This window comes from Elgaria multicarinata, chromosome 22, assembly GCF_023053635.1.
Source record: "Elgaria multicarinata webbii isolate HBS135686 ecotype San Diego chromosome 22, rElgMul1.1.pri, whole genome shotgun sequence".
NCBI lineage: Eukaryota > Metazoa > Chordata > Lepidosauria > Squamata > Anguidae > Elgaria > Elgaria multicarinata.
In genome coordinates, this window is record NC_086192.1 from 9,136,902 (window position 1) to 9,161,750 (window position 24,849).

At 50.0% G+C, this 24,849-nt stretch overlaps 1 protein-coding gene across 5 annotated transcripts in view; it reads left to right on the forward strand.

Annotated features, from left to right (window-relative positions):
- BCAS3 (BCAS3 microtubule associated cell migration factor) overlaps positions 1–24,849 on the forward strand; it is a 538,487-nt gene that overhangs the window by 166,773 nt on the left and 346,865 nt on the right. For all 5 annotated transcript variants that reach the window (XM_063146608.1, XM_063146612.1, XM_063146611.1 and 2 more), the window contains one exon: positions 5,705–5,969. In XM_063146608.1, the coding sequence (XP_063002678.1) occupies positions 5,705–5,969 (265 nt within the window). The remainder of the gene's footprint in view (positions 1–5,704; positions 5,970–24,849) is intronic.

Sequence of the window (24,849 nt, forward strand, 5' to 3'; positions counted from 1 at the left end):
CTGCCGAGCCGACCCTCCACTTCCAAGCGGTTCGTCTACAATGTGTTTCTCATTTGGACGCCCTCCATTTCGAGTGCGCCTTGAGAGTCCCGGGAGAAACGCCGGCAGCGTCGTCCCTTGCTAAACGCTTTCTAATTCCCTCAGTGGCGTGGCATGGCTTCAGAGCCCGGGCAGTTGACTTCGACGTCTTTGGCTTGGCGAAAGAAGCTTGGGCTCCACTTATCATAAAGAGAGGTGTCCCTGTTTGCCTCTGTCAGGGCTTGGAGGCGTTCTCCTCCAAAATAACCCTCTGTGGAAAAACCATAACTGCTGGCACCGTCCGGAAGATTGTCTGAAAGAACTGGGCATGTTTAGCCTGGAGAAGAGAAGATTGAGGGGAGACATAATAGCACTCTTCAAATACTTAAAAGGTTGTCACACAGAGGAGGGCCAGGATCTCTTCTCGATCCTCCCAGAGGGCAGGACACGGACTAATGGGTTCAAGTTACAGGAAGCCAGATTCCAGCTGGACATCAGGAAAAACTTCCTGACTGTTAGAGCAGTGCGACAATGGAATCAGTTACCTAGGGAGGTTGTGGGCTCTCCCACACTAGAGGCCTTCAAGAGGCAGCTGGACAAGCATCTGTCGGGGATGCTTTAGGGTGGATTCCTGCATTGAGCAGGGGGTTGGACTCGATGGCCTTGTAGGCCCCTTCCAACTCTGCTATTCTGTGATTCTATGATTGTCCTCATTGCCTGCTTTTTGGGTTTTGTTTCCCCCATGGGAAGAACGTAGGACAACAAAAGCTGCCCCTATCACGCATCGGAGTATCTAGTTCTTCAGCAACGTCCACACCGGTCTTCCCCAGCCTGGTGCCCTCCAAATGGCTTGTGGCCTTCAACTCCTGTCAGCCTCAGCCATGATAGCCAAGGGTCAGGAATGCTGGGAGTTGTAGGCGGCCTTTTGCAGACCGGGTCTTCCCCAACCCTACCTGGAGATGCTGAGGATTGAACCCTGGACGTGCTGTGTGCAGAGCCAGGGCTCAAGCATGGAGCTACGGCTCTTCCTTAAAGACCGTTGGTGTCGGGGTCTTGGGACACGTCCACATCAACACATCCCCTGGCATGCCGCAGATGCATTTACAGAACGCAACTTGGAGTTCATCTCCTCTGGAAGGGTCTCTGCCGTCTGACACCCGCTTCGCTTCGCTTCCCCTCACATTGGGAGCGCATTGGCACCCCGACTGTGGAATGCCCTCCCCTTGGAGGCCCGACTGGCACCAACGCTGATTTTATTCCGGCGCCAAGTGAAAACACGGCTTTTTATCAAAGCTTTTAATGGCTGAATTCACTAAGCTGGCACATTGTTTTAACTGTTTTAATAGTTTTAAATTATATATTGTTTTAACTTGGTTTATGGTTTAATTTGTTTTTAGCTGGGTATATTTCCTGTTTTATACTATATGCTTTTATCTGTACGCCGCCCTGAGATCTTCTTAATATAGGGCGGGATGGAAATGTTTTAAATAAATAAATAAATAAAATGGGGTTCTTTGACGTGTGAGACGGGTCCAAGAGACTCAAATGTCCCGAAGGGGGGGGCAATTTTTGTTTTCTTTCTTTTGCTTTTGACCTGGCTTTCTTTAAACCCCATTTCCTTCGAGTCCTTTTTGTGTCCTGACCCTAAGCAGACGTATTAATTTGGAGATCGGGAGGCTTCTGCCCCTCCCCCCACCCAAATCGGTGAGCTTGCAAACTCAGGAACTTTGCTCCCCACGTATATAATGTGCTGGGACATGAAGGGAAAACCTCTGGCCAGGGGTGACTTGGGGAAGGTGATTCCTCTCACCAGCAGAACTCAATCCCTGCTCTAAAGGATCCACTTCACCTCCCAACGATGGTGTCTTTACACCACGGCAAAAAGCAGGGGGACGATTTCCCCAACGTCATTGCAACAAGTTTTCGTTTTCCTTTTCTTTTTCTCTCTCTTTGTCTCAGGTGTTTTAACTGTGCTATGGAATTTTAAACATGCGTACGTTTTAATCATTTCTCTGCCTCCGCCCTTACGATTTAATGATTGTGTTTTTTACTGTCTTAATGATGTCTGCCACTGTTTCTCATCGGGTCTGTGACCGTATAATAAATGACGATGATGATAATTAGAATTGGGATCAGAATCGGTTCAGGTCCTTTGCACTAGAGCCTTGGATTATCTGTGAATGCTAACGAGCGGGTAGCGAGAACCTCTTCCAAGATTTCTTGTTTGGAGCGGAATTCTTATGCTGTGGGTTAGTGGTCTCTTTTGCCCAGTACAATGGCTACTCTGTTGTGAACGTGAAGTTGCCCAAATTTACGAGTGGTTGACATGACTGTGGGAACGGGAGAGGCTGAAGCTCAGTTAGGGTGGCCGCTTATGCATCAGCCCCCAAAAATTGGCCAAAGAGGATGGCGACGTGCACAACATGTGCCTCTGCTAATTTACACGTAGAGATGCAAATTTTGCTATAATTGCTCTGATGAAAATAGAAATCCATAGTACGAAGAATGTGACCAGATGACCTGTGGGTCTTAGCTCAATCTTCTGTCCGGGTGCTGTGGATGAACAAGTTCAAGGACCAGGTGCTGGACAGAGGTTACCTTCATCTAGAGCAGTGGTTCTCAACCTTCCTAATGCCGCGACCCTTTAACACAGTTCCTCATGTTGTGGTGACCCCCAACCATAAAATTATTTTCGTTCTTCTCTACACAATCCATTGTTATGGGATGGTTTGCTAATGAAAATAATACATAACAATAGCTTTAATAATACAAAAGATGATACATGACATAGTTCAGTCAATACAGTTTCCTAAGACCATCGGAAATATGTGTTTTCCGATGGTCTTAGGCGACCCCTGTGAAAGGGTCATTCGACCCCCCAAAGGGGTCCCGACCCACAGGTTGAGAACCGCTGAGCTAGAGGATTATCCTTTGTAAAGTAGGACACATGGCTATCCTAAGATGAATGATAGAGCCCATGCATTGCGTTTTGTAAGTCCAAGGTTCTGTTCTTGGCACCTCCAAGCTGAGCCATGTCTGAAACTCAAGGATATCTACTTCCAGTACAGACAAGGGTGAACTTTATGGACCAACGTGGTCCATAAACTCAGCCTAAGACAGCTTCCCATGTGGTTCCCTTGCCTCTCATTGTACGGGTTGGATACGGGTCACATCTGCTAGAACTGTGTGACTGAAACAGACCTGGAACCAAAACTCCTCAAAAAGTCCCCAGTTGCTTAAGTACATAAACAGTTTGGCCCTTTGCTCTTTTCTCACCCCGTTCTGCATTTTCCCAGATCAGGCTCTGGTTTCAGAGAGCAGGGACCGAGTAAGGATCAGCCTTCACTTTCAAACCGTTGCTTCTGAAATCTCAGCGACTTCCTGAATTTCGAAGGGAAGTTCTACCTCCTGAAGGCCCCCCCCCCCTTTAAAAGTTTTAAATGCAGACCACATCCAAAACTTTGGCACGGATCTGTCATTTTTTGCTGGTGATTATTTACCTCTCATTTTTCATGTTCCCCCAGGATGAAAAACGAGCAAGCATCTAATATGTGTCTTGCCTGCTGTAAAACAACAACAACCCAGCACTCGAGGCCAAATTCAATTAAAAAATTACACCAGGCTCCTGCGGTTTTTTGTGGCTTTGAGAGTTCAGCAGGCATATCAAGCGTATCTTCCATGGTTGTCCATTCGTTTCTTCAGGACAGAGCCCTGTGCTTCTCTTGACCCACATTTTTATTTATTTATTACATTTTTATACCGCCCAATAGCCAAAGCTCTCTGGGCGGTTCACAAAAATTAAAACCATAATAAAACTACCAACAGGTTAAAAACACAAATACAAAATACAGTATCAAAAGCACAACCAGGCTAAAACCACACAGCAGAAATTGATATAGATTAAAATACGGAATTGAAACAGCAAAGTTTAAATTTAAGTTAAATTAGGTGTTAAGAGACTGAGAAAATAAAAAGGTCTTCAGCTGGCGATGGAAGGAATACAGTGTAGGCGCCAGGCGAACCTCTCTGGGGAGCTTGTTCCACAGTCGGGGTGCCACAGCAGAGAAGGCCCTGCTCCTAGTAGCCACCTGCCTCAGTTCCTTTGGCAGGGGCTCACGGAGAAAAACCCCTGTGGATGATCTTAAGGTCCGGGCAGGCACATATGGGAGGAGGCGTTCCTTCAAATAACCTGCCCCCTGTTTAGCAGCAAGAGCTCTACTCTGGCTTCCTCTGCAGTGGCTCAAGAAAAGTTGAGATGCACCCTTAGGCCTCGGGCACCTCCTTTGGTGGGGGCTGTGTACAGGCAGAGAGTGAGACGCCCCAGGCTTCTCTGCATTGTTGAACGATGCCGAGTTTCTCCTCTTAGCTCATTCATTCCACCTGCAAGCTGTCGTCGTCCTAGCTATTTTCTCTCTTTTTAGCTACCCCTGGACTTTGGTCCGTTTTTCCCCTAACTCCACTCTGTCTGCAGCGAGTTGGGCCAGTGAGCAGATTTCGCGTGTTTTTCCATTTGCGCAAATTGTGCAAGGTATGGCTGTAATTTGTGCAAATTCTGTGAATTAAGAACATCAGAAGAGACCCAGGGTCCATCTAGTCCAGCACTCTGTTCACACAGTGGCCACCCAGCCTTCGGCCAGGGACCCACCAGCAGGACATGGTGCAACAGCACCCTCCCACCCCTGTTCCCCAGCAACTGGTTTAAAGCAGCTCACTCCCTTGGATACAGGAGGTAGCACATAGCCATCAAGAACAGTAGCCATTGATCGCCTTCTTCTCCAGGAATTTATCCACCACCACCCTTTTAAAGCCATCCAAATTGGAGGCCATCGCCACTTCTTGTGGTAGTGAATTCCGTAGCTTAACTATGCACTGTGTGAATTGCGCCTGCAATTTGCGCAAATCTCTGCTCGAGGAAATTGCGGCCAACCGTTCCCCCCCCCCAACCCAAAACACAGGCATATGGAAAAAGTCCCCAGAGTTCGGGGAAAACCCGTGGCTCGGATAGCAAATGCAAGCTGAGTCGGGTGGGGGGTAGAAGTCCATGCTTTCTTTGGAGGGCGAATGGAAAGGAAGGTATTTGCTTTCACCAAACTGCCCCGGGACTGGACCCCAGGTCTCAGAAAGTGGCGATACATCTACCCTGAAGGAAGAAAATGGTTACATGTTCACCGTTTTAAAAATTGTATGTTTAAATGTTGTCTTTATTGAGTCTTTTTTGAGAAAGGTGTCTAAGAAATGATAATGATGATCATAGAATCATAGAATAGCAGAGTTGGAGGGGCCTACAAGGCCATCCAGTCCAACCCCCTGCTCAATGCAGGAATCCACCCTAAAGCATCCCTGACAGAGGGTTGTCCAGCTGCCTCTTGAAGGCCTCTAGGGTGGGAGAGCCCACAACCTCCCTAGGTCACTGATTCCATTGTCGCACTGCTCTAACAGTCAGGAAGTTTTTCCTGATGTCCAGCCGGAATCTGGCTTCCTTTAACTTGAGCCCGTTATTGATGATGATGATATACTGCACAAAGACTTTAACGTTGGGTAGTCATCACAGGAGTGGTATGAAGGAATGAATTGCCCTGTCCTTCGTGAATTTCTGGCCCTGAGGGCTTGATTCCGTCATGTATGTCCCAACCCCCTAACTGTGCCATTTGCTTCCTTCCACCCCCCCACCCAACTACCCCGCCAGGTGCAAGACATCTCCTTCAGCCACGACTGCCGCTGGGTGGTGGTCAGCACCCTCCGAGGCACCTCCCACGTCTTCCCCATCAACCCGTACGGAGGGCAGCCCTGCGTCCGCACACACATGTCACCGCGGGTCGTCAACCGCATGAGCCGCTTCCAGAAGAGCGCCGGGCTGGAGGAGATCGAACAGGAGCTGACCACCAAGCAAGGAGGCCGCTGTAGCCCTGTCCCGGGGCTGTCGAGCAGCCCGTCCGGATCTCCGCTTCACGGTAAGCACTGTTCTAAACGTCTTGCCTCGGAGAAAGAGAAGAGCCTCGTGTGGCGCAGAGCGGTAAAGCAGCAGTTTCTGCAGCCGAAACACTCCCCACGGCCTGAGTTCGATCCCAGCGGAAGCTGGTTCTCAGGCAGCCGGCTCAGGTCGACTCAGCCTTCCATCCTCTCGAGGTCGGTAAAATGAGTACCCAGTCAGCTGGGGGAAAGGTAATAATGGCCGGGGAAGGCAACGGCAAACCACCCCGCTATAAGGCCTGCCGAGAAAATGTCAGCGAAAGCTGGCGTCCCTCCAAGAGTCAGTAATGACTCAGTGCTTGCACGAGAGGTTCCTTTCCTTTCCTTCGGAGAAAGGGTGGCTCAGTTCAGACAACACATTCCTCTACGGTGGTTTGAGAACTCCACGGTGGAGTTTTGACACCACCATTGAGAAATGTGTTGTCTGGCGGGAAAACGCTCCGTGCAGAATATCCACGCTGAGCAGAGGAGAGTTCCTGCACAACTGTTGTGTTGCGTGTTGGGTGGACGGCTCCATGGAGTTTCCCATTGCGTTGAGTTGACTTTTCTCATGGGCTACAGAGTTCCCTGGCAAGAGGGGCAAAAGAAGGCAGTGCTGCTCTAGGAGAGCCGCCGGGAGTGTTTTATTGCAGCAATGGCTGATGGGATACCATCGGGAGGACCGGGGAGGAGAGAGGGTGGAGGAACTGTCAATCAAATGCCGCAATGGATTCTACTCAACTCCACGGTTGCCCACAGTCACACAGCGGTGGAGTTAGAACACGTTGTGTGGGGAGAGCCCACTAGGAATTCAACCATTGAGTGGAGTTTTCACACTGCATTTGACTAACGTGTTATCTGAACTGAGCCAGATTGTCCTCTACAACAGGGGGGCTGAACTTCTTCAAGCCTGAGAGCCAGATTCCACATGAGAGAAGCTCCCGGGGGCCTCATTCCAGTGGCACGTGGGCCTGAGGGCAAAAGGGACGGGTAGCAAATACGAAACATCCCAGCTTGTTTTAGTGTAAAGCTTTGATTGCCAGTGACTAACGCCGATGGGGCGGCATTTCAGCCTTTGAGTGTGTGTGGGGGGGAAACGGCGCCAAAGCTGTGAATCCACTGAGCAATCAGCGGTCAGGAGAAAGGAAGCGGGGCTCTCTGGAGAACCTCGGAGGGCCGGATTAGGTCTCCAGGCGGGCCGGATTCGCCCCGTGTGCCTGAGGTTCAACACCCCTGCTACGCAGCATGGGGGAGGAACCCTTTTTCTTTTGAAGGGCCGTTCAGCCATAGTAACAATAAATTGTGGGTCACAGCCAGTAGTGGCCATGGCCAGAGTGAAACACAGACACCGGATTGCATCGTTCTTTCTCTCTCTGTGCCGCCTCATCCCTCCCCCCCCTCTCTCTATCTCACACACACACACCAGAAGAGGAAGCAATTCCTATAGGGGCGGTTCGGAGAGCGAGAGTGAGCCCGCAGTGTCCGGACGTCTGGATGATGGCTCTGAGGGCCGCAGGCATGAAATTCAGCCGCGGAGTGCAGGTTTCCCACCGCGGCTCCCCAGTAAGGGTAGGCAGAAGGTAGCTTGGGAAATGTGGGTGTTCTTTCATGCCCAGCATTACACATGACAAGAAAAAGGGTCAGGGCTTGGACCGCCCAGGTTTTATTTCACGGGCCCCTCCCCCGTTCCATGCCCTGGCCTGCGTTTCGAGGCGGTTACCTGACAGTTGTATTGTTCCTCGGTCAAGAATAGATGGCGAGCAACATCGGGACATCCTGAAGACAAATATTTATGGCTTTGCGAGGAAACGTGCAAGCGAGCTCAAGAGGAAAGATGAGCTCAGCGGGAAAGCTGGGCTCGTTTGAGGCTTTGATTTTCGTTTCGTTTCTGTTTTCGCGGGTCCCTTTCACGACCGCGCGGCTGAAGAACAGTGTCTCGGAGTGGGAAGACAGTCCCACGTCCCCTTAGCCTGTTGCAGCTCTGGGGGAGTAACTCTCTCGTGTCCGCTTACGCGGCTCTGCACCAAGGGAAGCTGGGAAATGTTCACTGCATACATTAGTGCCAGTTTGCATGATTGCTCATTGGACATGTTTTATTTTAAGTCTGCTGGTCATGGGGACGGGCGAGGAGATATGCAGAACGTTGAAGCCCCCGTCCCGAACCGCTCCCATCTACGTTAGAGCTAGGCTGACCCTAGGGAAAGGAGGACCGGGCTCCTGTATCTTTAACAATTGCATAGGAAAGGGAATTTCAGCAGGTGTCCTTTGTATGCATGCAGCACCTGGGGAAATGCCGTCTTCCTCACAACGGTTAAAGCTGCAGGAGCCCTGCCTAGTGTGGCAAGACATAAAAGAGGGCAGGGCTCCTGCAGCTTTAACCGTTGTGAGGAAGACGGCATTTCCCCAGGTGCTGCATGCATACAAAGGACATCTGCTGAAATTCCCTGTTCTAGACAACTGTTAAAGATACAGGAGCCCTGTCCTCCTTTCCACAGGGTCACCCTATTTAAGCGGAGATATGTGTAACTCATAGAAATGCATGTTCTGGCATTTGCCCCTGCCTCCTTTTCCCTTCTCCTTCATTCCTTCTCTCCCCCGCGTTGAATTTTAGATAGTAAGCTCGTTGCGAACAGGGATCTGTCCTCTTGAGGAAAGCTTGGGTGGAAACCAGGAGTGTTTTTTTGTATGAAAGAAACCGTAAGCTCAGTTCTGGCCTAAGCCTGTCTTGGAGGACTCCACTTCCTGCCTCCCCACCATACGCTGCCTTTCCATTATACAGTTGCTGGACCTCATAAGAAGATCAGAAGAGCCCTGCTGGATCAGACCCAGGGTCCATCTAGTCCAGCGTTTGGTTCACAGAGTGGCCCATCAGCTCCCTGTGGAAACCCCCCACATAACCACCCTCCTGCCCATGTTCCCCAGTCACTGGTGTACATTGTTATACCGTCTCTGATACTGGAGGTAGCATACAGCCATCGGGACTAGCAGCCATCGATGCCCTTCTCCTCCATGAGTTTGCCCAACCTCCTTTTGAAGCCATCCCAAGTGGTGGCCATCCCTACGTCTTGGGGTGGGCGAATTCCATTGATTAACTCTGTGCCGCGTGAAGACATCCTTCCTTTTATCCGTCCTGAATCTCCCACCTTAGGGTTTGAGTGATCTCCCAAACCGAACGTCCGCCCACCCCGTGAGATCTTCCTGGTGGCCGAGCACCTTGTTCTTCCGAACTTCTGTTAAGAGCGGGCCTCAGGTATTTAATCGTTGGGCAGGCTAAGGTAGCCATTTTTTTAACCCCCCAGACTGCTTCCTCTTCTTCGCAAGATGGCCTGTGAGATCTCTACCACCCGGCTTCTCGCTTCCTCCTTGTATTACAATGCAGCCGTCTAGTGTGACATGCTTGAAGCAGACACCAGATTGCTGCAAACCATTATTATAACACATCCAATCATTTTTAACTACTGACATCGTATAGAGAACAGGAAGGGGCGATCAGCGTCTGCCGCTTTCATCCGCCGGGCGTCTGCTTTTTCTCAAGGGGGAGGCTACAGTAAGTTGTCGCCTTTATAGGTTTTCCCAAACACATTTGAAGCTCTTTCTTTGTAAATAGATGTAAGCATTTGATACTCAAGGAGCGTCTTCCAGAGGTTTCGTTTGGTTTTGATTAGCGAGACCCAGAACTTTCAGGGGCTGGACCGACGTGTATTCCGAAAGTGGTAAAAGCCACGAAAGGGGAGATGGATGGGATTTTAAAAGCGGTTCTTAAAAAGTGCCGTGTTGGACCGAAACCCATTGGGGTTTGGAGGGTTATTCCAGTCTCGGGAGTGTTTGGGGCTTGGGGTGATGAGATCTGATTTCGTCAGAGCTCTGAATCGTCCTCGCCGTCGCACACCTCTCATCGTGACAGTTCGTAGCATAGGTTCATATTTGTTACTCTGAGCAAAAACGGCCTCCCAAAATTCTCACCCTACATGTGGGAGGTAAAAATGGCAGTTCAGTATTCTGGGAGGGAGAGGGGGGAATCCTCCAGTAGGTTCCCTCCCCCATCCTCCCCTAAAAATGTGTAAAAAAAAATTTCTGTATTAAGAAATGTCAGCTCAGTTAATACGGATGAGTTGCATTTTCACGTAACACTAAGCCATAGTTTATGTTAACCGTGGTTTGTTTCTTTAGCCAGGAGGGTCCCTCCACCAGGGGCCCTCATTAACCAAGGGGCTGGTTAATTTCCAGGGGGCTGGTTAATGAGTGCGCTTCTGTCCTGGAGCCATCCGTTCTCTGTGCTGTAAAATTGTCCTGAGCACCCTACCCCATCATGTGGCTACACCCCACCGCTAAATCCGTGGCACATTACACAGGGCTTCGTGTTTCTTCAGCGCATGTGCTCAGACCTAGATATTACATGCAGAAGAATTCAAATGGCATATAGAATATCTCTTACAACTGGGACGGGTTCCCCCGTACCCCCTTTGTTTTGGGAAACTACGGGTAAATGTCTATCGCCCCGGCATGATAACCATTGGGTGGAAGACCCACAAGGGACAGTTGAGATTGTTGTTATTATTATTATTATTATTATTATTATTTATTTATAGCACCATCAGTGTACATGGTGCTGTACAGAGTAAAACAATAAAATAGCAAGACCCTGCCGCATAGGCTTACATTCTAATAGAATCATAATAAAACAATAAGGAGGGGAAGAGAAGGCACCAAACAGGCACAGGGTAGAGTAAAACTAACAGTATAAAAGTAAGATCAAAATCAAGTTCTAAAAGCTTTAGAAAAAAGAAAAGGTTTTAGCTGAGCTTTAAAAACTGCGATTGAACTTGTAGTTCGCAAATGTTCTGGAAGAGCGTTCCAGGCGTAAGGGGCGGCGGAAGAAAATGGACGAAGCCGAGCAAGGGAAGCAGAGACCCTTGGGCAGGTAAGAAACATGGCATCAGAGGAGCGAAGAGCACGAGCGGGGCGATAGTGTGAGATGAGAGAGGAAAGATAGGAAGGAGCTGGACTGTGAAAAGCTTTGTAGGTCAGCAGGAGAAGTTTATATTGGACTCTGAAGTGAATTGGAAGCCAATGAAGAGATTTCAGAAGTGGAGTTACATGGTCAGAGCAGCGAGCCAAGAAGATGATCTTTGCAGCAGAGTGGTGAACAGAAACCAACAAACTGATGTGAGAAGAAGGAAGGCCAGTGAGAAGAAAGTTGCAGTAGTCCAATCGAGAAATAACCAATGCGTGAACAAGAGTCTTGGTAGAAGAGACAGTAAAAAATGATCGAATCCTAGCAATATTATACAAGAAAAAATGACAGGATTTAGCTACTGCCTCAATATGAGGAATAAAGGAGAGTGAGGAGTCAAATATAAAGCCAAGACTACAAACTTCCTTGACTGGAGTGAGTGTAACATCATTGACAGTAAGAGAGAATGAGAGATGAGGGGAAGGGTTAGGAGGAAAAACACAGTTGCTGTGTTGCAGGCTTCCTGTTGGCCAGCCTTGCTGCTCTGGATCAGCCATCCCCCAACTTGGTGCTTTTAGACTACAGCTCCCAACCGTCTCAGCCAGCATGGCCAATGGTCAGGGGTTTGGATAAATTCCCGGAAGAAAAGGCTACCTTGATGGCTTTGTGCTGTCTCAGAGGCAATAAACCTATACACATACTGTAAGTTGCTGGGAAACATGGGTGCGGAGTAATATGGGGTCGGGAGTGGTAGAGCGGCTTCTTGACATGCAGAAGGTTCCAGGTTCGATTCCCAGCGTCTCCCCTGCGTGAAACCCGGGAGAGCCACTGCCAGTCAGTGTCGACAATACTAGATGGATCAATGGTCTGACTCCATATAAGGCAGCTGCTGCCATCACATCTAATGAGATTCCCGTATCCAATGCGAGACACTATCATTAATGTCAATTAAAGTCTGCTACAATAAACAATCTCTCGTGCAACCCCAGTAGTGCTTGCTGGCACGACAGGTTTCCCCAGAAGCCCTTTCCCACCAGCAAGCGCTATCGGCACTGCGCTGGAGGGCATTGATGCTAGCGCAACGTAATTGACATTAGCAGTGGCATCGCATTGGATACTGCCCGTTTTATTTTTCACGGACATGAGCGGGTCTTGTAACCTACTGTGCCTGGAGGAAAATCTGCCCAGCTAACTCCTCGAATCGAAGTCCAAACATTACAGGGGGGGCACATGGGAACCGTGAAACCGAATCTCTGCAGTTAAGTGTAGTACAAAAATGTATGACGTCAAAAACAGGGATCAGAAACAGGCTTTAAAAGGGGGTTGGATGAATTCCTGGAGGAGAAGGCTATCCATGGCTGCTAGCCCTGATGGTTGTGTGCTGTCTCCAGTATTTGAGGCAGTAAGCCTGTGTGCACCAGTTGCTGGGGAACATGGGTGGGAGGGTGCTGTTGCACCATGTCCTGCTTTGTTGGTCCCTGGCTAGCTGGCCGCTGTGTGAACTAGATGGACCCTTGGTCTAATCCAGCAGGGCTCTTCTGATGTTCTTATGGTACGGGCGATGTAGTCCAAAAGATTTGAACGGCACTAGGGTGGTCGTGCTTGCTGTTCTAAATATGGACCTGAAGGGTCAGTTCGTTCCCTTACAGAGTTTCCACATAAGATCCTGGAGGGGAGAGAGACAGAGAGAAATGGAAAGCGATGGGCGAGATCCACGTAGCCATGCTCTCTAAACAGAACTGCCAAGTTCAGAGGAACCAGGGACAAAAATGGGAAGGTCTCCAGGTTCATACCTAACTTAGGGGCTTCCTGGAAACGTCTGGCTGATTGGTGGTTTTTTTTTTTTGGAAACAGGATGCTTGAGAAGATGGCCCCAGGGCCTTGCTCAGGTCTTATATCCTTATTACTCACGTTCATTAGGAATGGGCCTTCCACATTGGGGAGGCTATTTCCCTCTGAATGCCAGTCTCTGGGGAAGAAAGAAAGGCCGTTGCCTTCCTGCTCTGCCTGGGGTTTTCCCAAGAGGCATCTGGCTGTCCACTGTGGGAAACAGGATGCAGGGCTGATGGGCTCTTGGTGTGATCCACCAGGGCTCTTGGTATCGTTGGGGGGGTCTGCTACTATTGCAGTAGCCTTGGGCCACTGCCAGCCCTTATGGCTCCCTGGGCAGGTGTTGTGTCAGCCCCACCTCCTCCAAGCCCTGGGGGTCTTGAGAACCAAAGCTCTGGAGCCTCGAGGGGCGTGTACAGTTCACGCGGCCCCTTCTCCCTCTTGCGGCCTTTTATCTTTTGAGTGCATTCGATATAGCGGGGAAACAAAATCTATTTATGGTTTATTCTGGGCCCATCTCTAAATTGTTTACTTGGGCAATGTAAACCTTTTATTGGGGCGGGAATCCGTCGCACAATGAATGAATCACTCCTGGCTCTCGCTCTGTCTGCGTTCGTCCCCTCCGAGCAGGAAGGCGGTAAAGGAAACGGTTAACAAGCATCTGATAAGGAGATGATTTCCTCTGCACCTGTTATAGCCCAACGCGGAGTCTTTTTTCGTTGCTGTTTTTGGGGTTGGTTCATCTGTCAATCCCGCCCAGCTGAACTTCTTTGCCATTCAGTCGGCTTTCCGGGTTCTCTTTGCCAGTGATCTCAGCACCAGGTCGCTGTCCTTGCATGAGCCTCTCCTGTTACGGGAATGAGGCGGTGCCACTGGGTTTTGTGGGCAAAAAGAGACCTTCTGCATCCTGGCTTTGCAGCGAGCTTCCATTTTAATTTTAATTTTTTTTTTAGCAGCAAAGTGAAACAGAGTGGGCCGCAGTGAAGAGGCACTGTGGCCGAGCACTCTTGCCGAATTTGGTGGCTTGCCTCACTAGGAAAGGGGTGGGGAACCTCAGGCCCAGTGGGCCAAATTCGGCCCTCCTGGGTCCCTAGAAAGCCACACCCCTCCTCCTCCCCCCTAGCTGTTAGTTGTTTGGTGGATTCCCAGCTTTTGTATAGTTTTGTCCCCGTTCTGAAATGCTTCTCTGAAGGCTTAGTCCCTGGCAGTAAGAGCTTTAAGCTACAAACCCCACCCCTTTAAGCTCCACCCCTTTTTGCCCTCAGCCCTGCCCACCACCGGAACATCCCCCCCCCCCAAGAGCTTCTCCGAAACAGCTCTCGGGCTGAAAGGGCTTCTGTACCTCTGCACTGAAATACCGACGGAAGATTCACTTCAACTGAGACATACCACGATCACCCGCAAAATACAGTCCCAATGCTATTGTGTAGCGCCTTCCCGACATTCCGCTTTGTTGTAGTTTATTTTTCCTTGTTTGGTTTCGGCGGTCGCCGTGCGAGCTGTGAACTGATGAGCGGCATGTGAAATTTGGGAAAGGGCGTCCCCGCAGGGAACGGCCTCATGGGCCAGATTGGAGAGCCCTATAGGTCGGAGGTTCTCCATCACAGTAATAAAACCGTTGGTCATTTTAATTTGGAAGGAAAAAAGCCTTGGGATGGCCGAACGCTGTCTTACCCATTGTTTCATTCCAGATTCCTGTTCGCATTTGTGAACGCTGTTCGCTCCGCGCGCACGGCAAAGCTGCATAAATCGAGCAGTGATCAAAATTTGTGCAAATTCCCCTCGTAGGCTAAAGCGGGGCTGATCCAGTCTACAGAGGAATTTTGCGGAAATTAGGATATTCGCACAAAGCGAACCGGGAATCGGAAACGAGACAGACGTGAGCATGCGTTGGACAATTTGCGAATATTTCCGGCGGGCACACGTTTGCATTCGGAGCCTCGGACGTGTCATGTTTTCTGAGCCAAAACGAAATCCTCGTACATATCTAAAAAAGCCGCTGCGGGATCCTGTTCTGGAACATGCTGCAGTCTAGATTGGGGCGCTGTGGTAAAATTGCAGTGGCCAGTTTAAGCACACTTTTAAAAGGAGCAGTTTTGGTTGTAATTTGGCCCTGAGAAATATATTGGATTGTAAACCTCGCTAGTCTAACTTTACTCCCATTCATTTAATTGGGTCTAGTCTAAGCAGGACTAGTTTGGCCATTTTGCCGAAGAATATATTTTGAATCATGAACTGTTCCTTTCAAGCATCTTCAGCCGCACAACCTTTGTGTGTGGGTGGGTGGGTGTGAGTGAGCCATATTGCAAGGGAGAAAATGAGGACAGAATCCAGAGGTCTGAGAAATATACAAATCTCCGAATGCCTGCAACGTTTCTCTGTCACCGTGCCCGATTTCCCATCCTTTCCCTTACGGGATTCTTATGGGAACGCCGGCTCGAAAGACGTGACCGGCCCCCGGCCCCTTCCTGAGAAACAGATTGGCTTCCTTTAAGTAACACTCACTTAAGAAACCACCTTTTAGAGCGTGGCCGACCCAAAATAGGCCTTGTGAAAACGAGCTGGAGTGTAACTTGAGGCACTGGCGCGCAGTTTCCCTTCCAAATCGCACCGAATATCCAAGCCTGTAAACAAGAGCAGCCTTCTGGTCGGACAGCCTGCCCACCTCCGTCTCCACTCTTCCCTTTTTCTGTTCGTTTTAACTAGAGGTTCCTCGATGTGGGCCTTAAACATTCAAAGCAATGTTGCCTTGCCTGACAACAGCCGTCGCAGCCCTGCTTCGATTTGAGCTGGTTGAAGAGCGCCTAGTGCTATCTCACACTGTTGCCCCGCTCGTGCTCTTCGCTCCTCGGCTGCCATGTTTCTCACCTGCCCAAGGGTCTCCACTTCCCTTGCTCGGCTTCGTCCATTTTCTTCGGCTGCCCCTTACGCCTGGAACGCTCTTCCAGAACATTTGAGAACTACAAGTTCAATCGCAGTTTTTAAAGCTCAGCTAAAGACTTTTCTTTTTCCTAAAGCTTTTAAAACTTGAATTGTTCTGACTTTTATACTGCCTGTTTGGTGCATTCTCTTCCCCTCCTTATTGCTTTATTAAGATTTTATTAGAATGTAAGCCTATGCGGCAGGGTCTTGCTATTTATTGTTTTACTCTGTACAGCACCATGTACATTAATGGTGCGCAGTCCCAGCCGATGCGAACGAGCCATTGCCAACAAAACTCCACCAGCACAACCGGGGCCTCGTCTCCAGGCACGGCGCTTTTCAGTGTAGGCTGTTCGCCTGCTCAGCAGATTATCGAGCTGGGAACGATTGAGCGCATGCGCGAGCCAGCCCTGGGACGCTTCCGCTGGGGCGCCTCCAGGCTAGGCCTGGTTCTTGGAGGAGGCTCAGTGGATGTGCTACCCTGTTCCTTCCTCTTAAAAAGCACCCCTCTCCCCCCACCAAAAAAACACCCCGTTTTCCTTTCGTCATGCACAGTTGCCGTTATATTTCTGTCAAGACATCCAAGGGAAAATCTGGCCTCTTGAGAGTGCGCCTTCTGGCTCTGGAAAAGCTATGGCACGATGATTTTGCTAGTCTTCTATGGTCTGGTTCAGACAACACGCTGAACCACGCCGCTTAACCACAAAATAGTTAATGGAATTTTAGTGTGTTGTCTGAACCAGGCCAATGTGCTGCAAAACACCCTGAGGTAAACTGAGGGCCCGGGCTGGGCTTTGGATACAACGCTTTAAACCTTCAATGTTTCTGTGCTAGGGAAGAGGTTCTGAGGAGAGGTAGTCCACGGGAGGGGGGGCACATGCCCCCCTTTTGCCCTAAATACCACACTTCCAATCCTGCTTTCCACACGATAGGAGCAAAGTTCCACGCTGAAGCAGACAGAATTGCCACCGTTGCCTCTAGCTGGGCCTTCACCACGCATGAGGGAAACACAACCTCGCCTTGGAGAGGACGTTAGGCCGGTTTAGGCAGTGTCCTCTAGAGGGTGGTGTTTTCTCAGCTTTTGCCCTCGTCGCCTTGGTTGGAGAACACCACCACCTCTTCCTCTCTCTCCGCACACGGGTATGTGTGCGCGAGGCGGACGGTCGATTTATGATGTACGAGGTAGCAATATTGTTTTATCTTGCCGTTCGGCGGTACGGGAAGGCCGTCGCAGCCGCTTGCTGACTTCTTGTTTGAAATGTTCTCGGAGCAGCTGTTTATACGCCGGCCTCGGAAAGAATTTGCCTCCGAGACCTTCCCCTTTCCAAACCCCGGCTGGCGTTAAAATAATTTTAAAAAATGGCTCGCGTTCGTCCGGCCACGTTTCAAATCGGCAAGGCCTGTTTTGCTCAGAGCCGATCCTCACGTGGTGCTAGAAATTTGGGCTGCCCCACTTCAAACCTCAAGGGCTGTGGGTCGTATTTTGTTAATGCTCCTTCACATTAAAAAAAACATCCGATCCAATCACTGCATATCAAAAAGAGAGGAGAGAGATTTAAAGTACCCATCTTTGGTGCTGATTTGGTACATCCAGAGGGCTTTTTATGTGTGGGGGGGCAGGGGGACGTTCATAACTACATTCCCACCACCGCTAGCTGCGATTTGATGTTCAGAACTCCAACATTGCATTCTTTGTAAAGTACTTCGCTGTTTCATGCGCTGCAGCGATTGGGATAAGTTGCCTACGCTAAGCAAAACTGGAACATACAGCGATTTACGGTGCGTGGTTGAATTTGCTTCCAAGAGCCACAACTTCAAAGAACTTGCCATTTGTAAGAACTTGCCATGGTAAGTTCTGTGGCGAGTGGGGGAGAAATCACTGGAAACCAGGGTTTGTGGGGTCTGTGCGGGGTCCAGGAATAGAAGCTCCGTCCACATGCCCAATGAGACCGGATGTTGGCATGATCCAAGTCGGGGCTTGGCCAAATTTGTATAAAGCGGCATTGGGTGGGGAGAGGCAATTTGAAACCTGGAATGGGAGGGGGGGGACTTGAACCCAGTGCTGTTGCACCTCCTTCTCCTTTGCTGTTTTCCCTCCTGTTTATCACTGGTCTGGGAGACCCACCAGGAAAAGGTAATGATGGCCACCAATTTGGATGGCTTTAAAAAGGGGTTAGGAAAAATTAGGTGAAGGTTATCCATGGCTGTGTGCTCCCTCCAGTATCAGAAGCACCAGCTGCTGGGGAACATGGGCAGCAAGGAATGATTGCACAATGAGCTGAAGTGACAGGAAGCCAGATTCCAGCTGGACATCAGGAAAAACGTCCTGACTGTTAGAGCAGTATGACAATGGAACCAGTTACCTAGGGAGGTGGTGAGTTTTCCACCCTAGAGGCCTTCCAAGAGGCAGCTGGACAGCCATCTGTCAGGGATGCTTTAAGGTAGATCCCTGCATTGCGCAGGGGGTGGGACTTGATGGCCTTAGAGGCCCCTTCCAACTCTACTGTTCTGTGATTCTACGACTCCTTCATGTCCTACTTGTTGGCCACTATGCGAACCGAATGTTGGACTAGATGGACCTTTGGCCTGATTCAGCAGGGCTCTCCTGATGCTCCTAAAACAATAGCTGGGGTGAAGCAGTTGTGGAGGGGGGGGACATAGGTTGAAGGAGGGATCGCCCGCCCCCCTGTGCCTGCCCCTTCTGTGCTTTATATGTCCCCCCTCTCTGCTTTATACGAAGCTGCCTCTGAGGCATAGGTGTGCCACCATCACATCTCCTTTGGACTTCTGTATCTTTGTAATGAGCTGAGCAGAATCTTGAGGGGACGGACGGACACACACACACAACCTGCCTCCACCCCCGCCTCCAGCACATCACTCGTGCTGCCCGGAAGGCTGGTCCCCTTCCGAGACCTCTGCAGACCCAGTGTTCTCCTCCTGCACTGAGGCTTTTGTGTCCGGAGCCATAAGGCCTATGAGCATGATTGATCTCCCCCTCCCTTTTATTTTCCTGAAGGCAATTCCTCCCTTGATGCAGGGACGCAATGCTTCCCCAGCTTTGCCATACGGTAGTTGACCTCTGACGGATAAATTAGGGACAGGAGGAGGACGGCTGCCTTGAACCCGAAGCACGTAACGTAAGACGGATGAAAAAACAAACGGAGGCAAACGTGAACCCGTCTTAAGCTGCGTTTTCTGTAGTGCTGAGATGGTGATGGGTGCGTGTGTGTGCGTCAAACGTGCTGTCTTTGTGGGCTCTTGAAACCGGGTCCCTTTTTCCCATCCGAAGGAAATGCATCTTTGACACTTCTCATGACCTGACTCAAGATTTCTGACACGGAGCCAGAAAAATGTCCATAACTGGAAAGCAGAAGCTGCTGAGAGAGAGAGTGAGAGAGAGAGAGAGAGTGTCTCGCCTTGGGCAACTTGGCGCCCAGGGTGGAATGTTAAAATGGACCCCTCTCCCCCAGGCTAGGCCCACCCATTGTCAGCCAACGCAGGCGCCACGCCTCCTGGTTTCCAATTTCCTGCGCTACTGGTTCCGTCTGTGCTATGCATGGGGCAGATCGCCTTCCTGCAGGTGAATGTGGATCGAGGTGGTGCACAGACTGTAGGAACACAGGAAACTGCCTGAAGCCGAGTCAGACTCCTGGTCCATCCAGCTCAGTATTGTCAACTCTGACTGGCAGTGCTTCTCCAAAGGTTCGGATGGGTTCCTCCCCTCCCCCTGCTCTACCTGGGGATGGTGGAAAATGAACCCGGGACCTTCGGCATACCAAACTGGGGCTCTGTCCCTGAGCTGTCATCCCATGCCAGTAGGGGATGATGATGCCTTACGCGGAGCTGGTCCATCCCACTCGGTACGGCCTACACTGCTCAGCAGGGTTTCAGGCGGGTGGGTGCCCCAGCCGTACCTGGTGGCAGCAGAGATTGGTAGAATGCAGGCCGGGTGAGGGGCAGATCGAGCCCCCTGGGCTGCCAGTTGCCGATTTCTAAGCTGGCCCTTCAGTGTAGAACCCCCCACGTTCTTTGCGCCAGGTGGAGCGTGTGCCCTCCTGTGACGGCTCAGCAGGCAACGTTGGCACTTGGGTGGTTAAAGGCCCCACTGAAGGATCTCGCAACGGCGCGTCAGCGGGCAAGAAAGCGGCCCGTGAAGTTCTGGATGTAATCTGGACGTGCTGTTCCTTGATTAGGCACACGGCCTGTGCCCTCGCCGTGTGGACTGGGGCGTGAACGGCATTTGTTCCCGACTCTGGAGCTCGGCCTCCAAAGAGCCCTGCATGGCTGACGTGGGACCACGACTCTTGGTCAGCAAGCTAGGCCTCGTGGGCGCTCGGCTTGACCAGAAACTCAACCCTCGTCGCCTTTGGACAGGGAGCCCTCTTATGCCCAGTTAAAGGGGACGGAAGATCGGACATCAAAAGGAGGGGGCGCCCAAGCTCCCTTCGTGCAAATGAACGGCTCTCTAATGCCCTGTTAGCCACCTTCTCGCATTCGCAACCAGAGGAGTGAGAAAGCCTGTTTTGTTCAGCTTTGCTTGAAGGAGTTTGAGGCAGTTCCTCCCCACCCATCCTGAGTTTTATCCTCACAACAACCATGTGAGGTAGGTTAGGCTGAGAGAGAGAGAGAGAGAGAGAGAGAGAGTCACTTCAAAAATTCACTTGGTGAGCTTCATATCTGAGTGGAGATTTGAACCCAGATCTCTCCAGTCTTAGTCTGACACTTGAACCACTGGTTGTCCTGAATTTCCTAGACGTGACCATGTTCTGTTTTCCTATCCAACGACTCAGCATCTCTTCCGAGTACGGTTTACACAACTGATCAGAGCTTTCTATCCCAATTTCCCGGTCCATCCGCTATCCTGTCCCCCCCAACTCTACTACTGGTGCCGGCCTTTTACACACACACACACACCTTCCAATGCTATTTTGTTTTGTCACACCGGGCCACCAATCAAGGCTGGTCTCTTAGCACCATCAGAGATGCAGACTCTGGCCCAGGGTCCTCCCATGCAGTGCGTGGTGTTGGGGGGCACGGACCGCAGCTATCAAAGTTATTGGCAAGCAGTGACCATGGTGGAAACGGTGTCAGAGGAAGCATCTTGCAGAAATGAATTGGCAGTTTAAGTATTGGTTTTTTTTAAAGTATTTCGATTGTCTGACTGTCTGCTACGTGCTCCCCCAAACTATTTCAGAGAGCTGGCGTTACTTCCGTAGGACCCCCCGCTCCCCCGGTTCGATCCCTGGCCCGTTGTTTCTCTCCAGGACGCCGCTGTTTCCTCTTCCGACTCTCGCAGATTTGCTGATTGTACTGGGGCAGGTCTGAGAAAAGGTCAGGAGAGGAGGGTGAAAGTCCTGGAGCTGTATCTGGGAAAGGGTTTTTTTTTCCCCATTCACGTCTTGCGGCAGATTTCCCCCCCTTTTTTTTTATTGAACAACAAAAAATAAAGTAAAGCAAAATAAACCATCCTATGCGCTGCGCTTATTCACCCCTCACTAAAAACAACATCCTGCCCTATATATGTATATCTATGTGCCTCTTTTTTTTTTTTAGCTTGCATAGGAAGTTTTTTTTTTAGAACCTGTGCAGAATGCAAAAAGAAAAGCAAACTTCCCATTCCAATCCTGTCGATGGATTCTGAAAAAATCACATGTCAGCACAACGTATCTGTGTGTCACTTTAAGTAATCAGGACATCTCTGAGCATGGGCGGAAACCTTTGCCAGTGAGCCCCACGCCCAAATGCACACCCCTTGGGAAGGCGGGCGAGGCTTTCCAATCACCTGGTCTTCCATGCCAAGCAGATGCACCCGCAAACCCTCCTTGTATAACGGGGGTGTTCAACCTCCAGCCCAGGGGCCAAGTCTCGCCTGCTTGATGAAGAGACCTGGCGGTCCCAAAAGCTTGCACAGCATTTTGCGACTTTTGAGTCGGCCCGAGAGAAGGCATTGCTCTAAAATGGATGTTGGAATAAAAATGATACCGAGATAGATCTGCTTCTTGTCGAATTAAAAATGGGGGTTAGGCAAATTCGCGGCGCAGAAACGGGTCGGCCGGCAGCTATTAGGAAGGCTGGCTAAAAGGAACTTAAATGTTTAGAGGTAGTTAATCGCTGAGTACCCGTTGCTGAGGGCAAAAAGGAAGAGAGAGGGGTATTTAGGGTGGCCACTCACACATTGCCCCCCCCAAAAAGGACACCAATTTGCAGAACATTTGCACTTGCTAATTCATAGGTATAGAGGCAAACTGAGAAGCAATTTCTGTAATTTAAATAGAAGCACAATGCATCTCACCATAGTGGAGAAGACTAATTTGGTGGCCTGTTGGCCTTGCTTAGGGATGGCCGTCGCAGAGATTTGAGCATGGCAGCTCCTCTTGGCTTTTTCTTTCTTAAATTAACGTTTACGCAAACTGTGAGAGCAATTTGCATTATTTCAGCCTTAATATGTTTAATGGGTGCAAATCTCAAAATCCCAAATGCAATTCGTGGAAGTTAAGCATATTACAGCCGCCATTTGAGCAAATCACGGCTGCAATTTGAGCAAATCACGGCTGCAATTTGCCATTGCATTTTGCGTAAATGTCAAGAAAAGAAAAGGAAAAAACCACCGAAAACCCACAGGCTGGCATGACTCAAAGCGAACCAAGGCTCCTGCTGCTACACTTATTTATTTATTAACTTTAAATTAGACTGGGACAGGTTACCTCTACTAATAAAAGACACCTTCAGATCAGGGACTGCCACATGCCGGTTTGCCAAAATAGAGGACTGTCCTCTGCAAAGTAGGCCACCCTGCCACCCTCTGGGTATTGCCTTTGCGTCCTTGCTGAACCGGATGGACTGTTGGTCTGTTCCACCAGGGTCCTTGTTACGTTATGGACCGTTTCCAAACGGCGTGTTCCCCTTTGCCACATCAGTGGAAACTTTATAGCACAATAGTCTTTTGATGATCACATGGACTTTGCCTCTTCTTAACGTAAGTGACATCTTCGCTAGCAAAAAAACGCCCTACGAGAACACGGAGGTAGTCAATACTGTCTTGACCTTGTGACTATCAAGTGATTAAGCAACGGACCTGCTTGTTTATTTCCCCTTTCTTTCGCCCCCCCCTTTTTTTAGTTACTTAACAAATTCTCTCTTGTTTCCTATCACCGGGCAGTTTTTTAAACACCACTGCTTCTCTTCACCTTTGCCTCCTTTCTCAAATATTTCAAGAAATAGCCGTTTTATATGCCCATTCCAGGTTCCTTCTTTGGTTCTAACATAGTGCTTCTTTTCCTGGCACCCTGTCGTGAGAATAAATTAAGTATTGCCATGGCATCTTCACTCCCCTGAAAAAGCAAGGGCAAATTCACCTTTGCATCCGCCATAGGCTGAACCCAGTGTTGTCTACTCTTGATTGACATAGGCTCTTCAAGGCCTCAGTCTTCTTGAGCGCTGCTCTCTTGTCAGTGTGGGGTGGTGGTGGTTCAATTCATGGTCTGCTATGGGCTACCAATGTCACAGATGAGCAATTGTCAGGGTCCGGAGCATGGATAGCAAGGCCTTAGTGCAGGAACGCCAGGGCCAGGATGGACAGCAGTGGAACCGGCAACAGAGTCCAGGCAGGGCCAGAGGCAAAATTCAGAGACAAGCAGGGTTCCGAGTCCAGGAGCAGCAGGGTTCAAGCAGGGCCAGAGGCATGGTCAGGTGACGCAGACAATCTGGAATCACAGGAACAGGCTACAGCAGACCATGTTACTGTGGCAAAGGCTGGGGCGGCAATGCCGTTCTTATAAAGCCCGTTCCTGGCTGCTCTCAGCTGGTCTGCATCAGCCCATCTGGGAGTGCTTGCTGATACGGGCATGTACATTGATGGTGCTATATAAATAAATTAATAATAATAATAATAATAATAATAATAATAATAATAACTACTCTGCGGCCGGCAAGGTGCGCTGCGGCCACCAGGTGGTGCTGCAGGACAGATCCTGACAGCAATGAACAGGAGGACAAGCCAGGAGTCAGGGCTGACGCAAGACCAGAAACAAAAGCGCAGGTAGACCTTGTCGCTCAAGCAAAGTTCCTTTGGGCCAGGGAGCCTTCTTAGACCTCTTCATGGCCAGGAGGATCAATGGCCAGCATGGCCAGAGTCAATCCAGAAGATTCACTGAGAAGCTGCAGCGTTGTGGCTTGCCACACGGGGCAGTGGTGAGCAGTTCCTGACGCTTTACTGAGAAGCTGCAGTGATGCGGCTCGCCACACGGGGCAGTGGTGAGCAGTTCCTGACGCTTTACTGAGAAGCTGCAGCGTTGTGGCTTGCCACACGGGGCAGTGGTGAGCAGTTCCTGACGCTTTACTGAGAAGCTGCAGTGACGGGGCTCGCCACACGGGGCAGTGGTGAGCAGTTCCTGACATCAGCTGATGGATTCTCCAGAGTTGACTATTTTATAAATTTTTGGTTTTGCCTCGCGATGGGGAGGGACATGGAACTGTGCAAGATGCTGAAGCCTTACCCACCAACTGCTGATTTATCTTACTACTTCTGCCCCTCCTTCTGCCTTTGGAGTTTTCCCCAAGCCGATTTTTGGCAGGCATAACGGCTAGAAATTTGATTTTAAAACAAACAGCAGAAAAGAGACTCTCACGAAGTTGAATTCTGCGCTGTGCACTTGTGGAACGGCTGGGCACAACACCGCCAGCCGCACACGCTTTGCCTGCGTCTCTTCAGCTCGCTCCATCCAGGAAGCAGGAATATCAGCCGCCTAGATGTTCCTGAGAGAGAAGGGGCTCACACAGAGGAAGATGAAACGGAACGGACGGATGCTTTGCCAATGGTATTACCTGGCTGCTGCTCCTGATGTCTTTTGCACAAACGCCCAACTTTGTCAAAAACCCGTAAATCTCGCAAAGTTTATTTTCTTTGCAGCATCTGTGTTTTATAACGGCACTTTTAATTTGTTTTCCCTTTGTCTGCTGGGATTTCTTTTGTCCGGCGTTTTCAGGCCTCTCCCTCCCCTCCCCCCTGCCGTTAAAAAAAAAAAAGGGGGGGAGAGAAATCATAAGTGGAAACAAGAATATAAGCGATGACTAACTTGGGAATCGTTCATCCACCAAGTTTCTCTGACAAGCGGCAACCCTTTGGAGAAGCCGCAAAGGCAATTGTGGATTTTCCCTCCCTCCCTGCCTTTTCGATC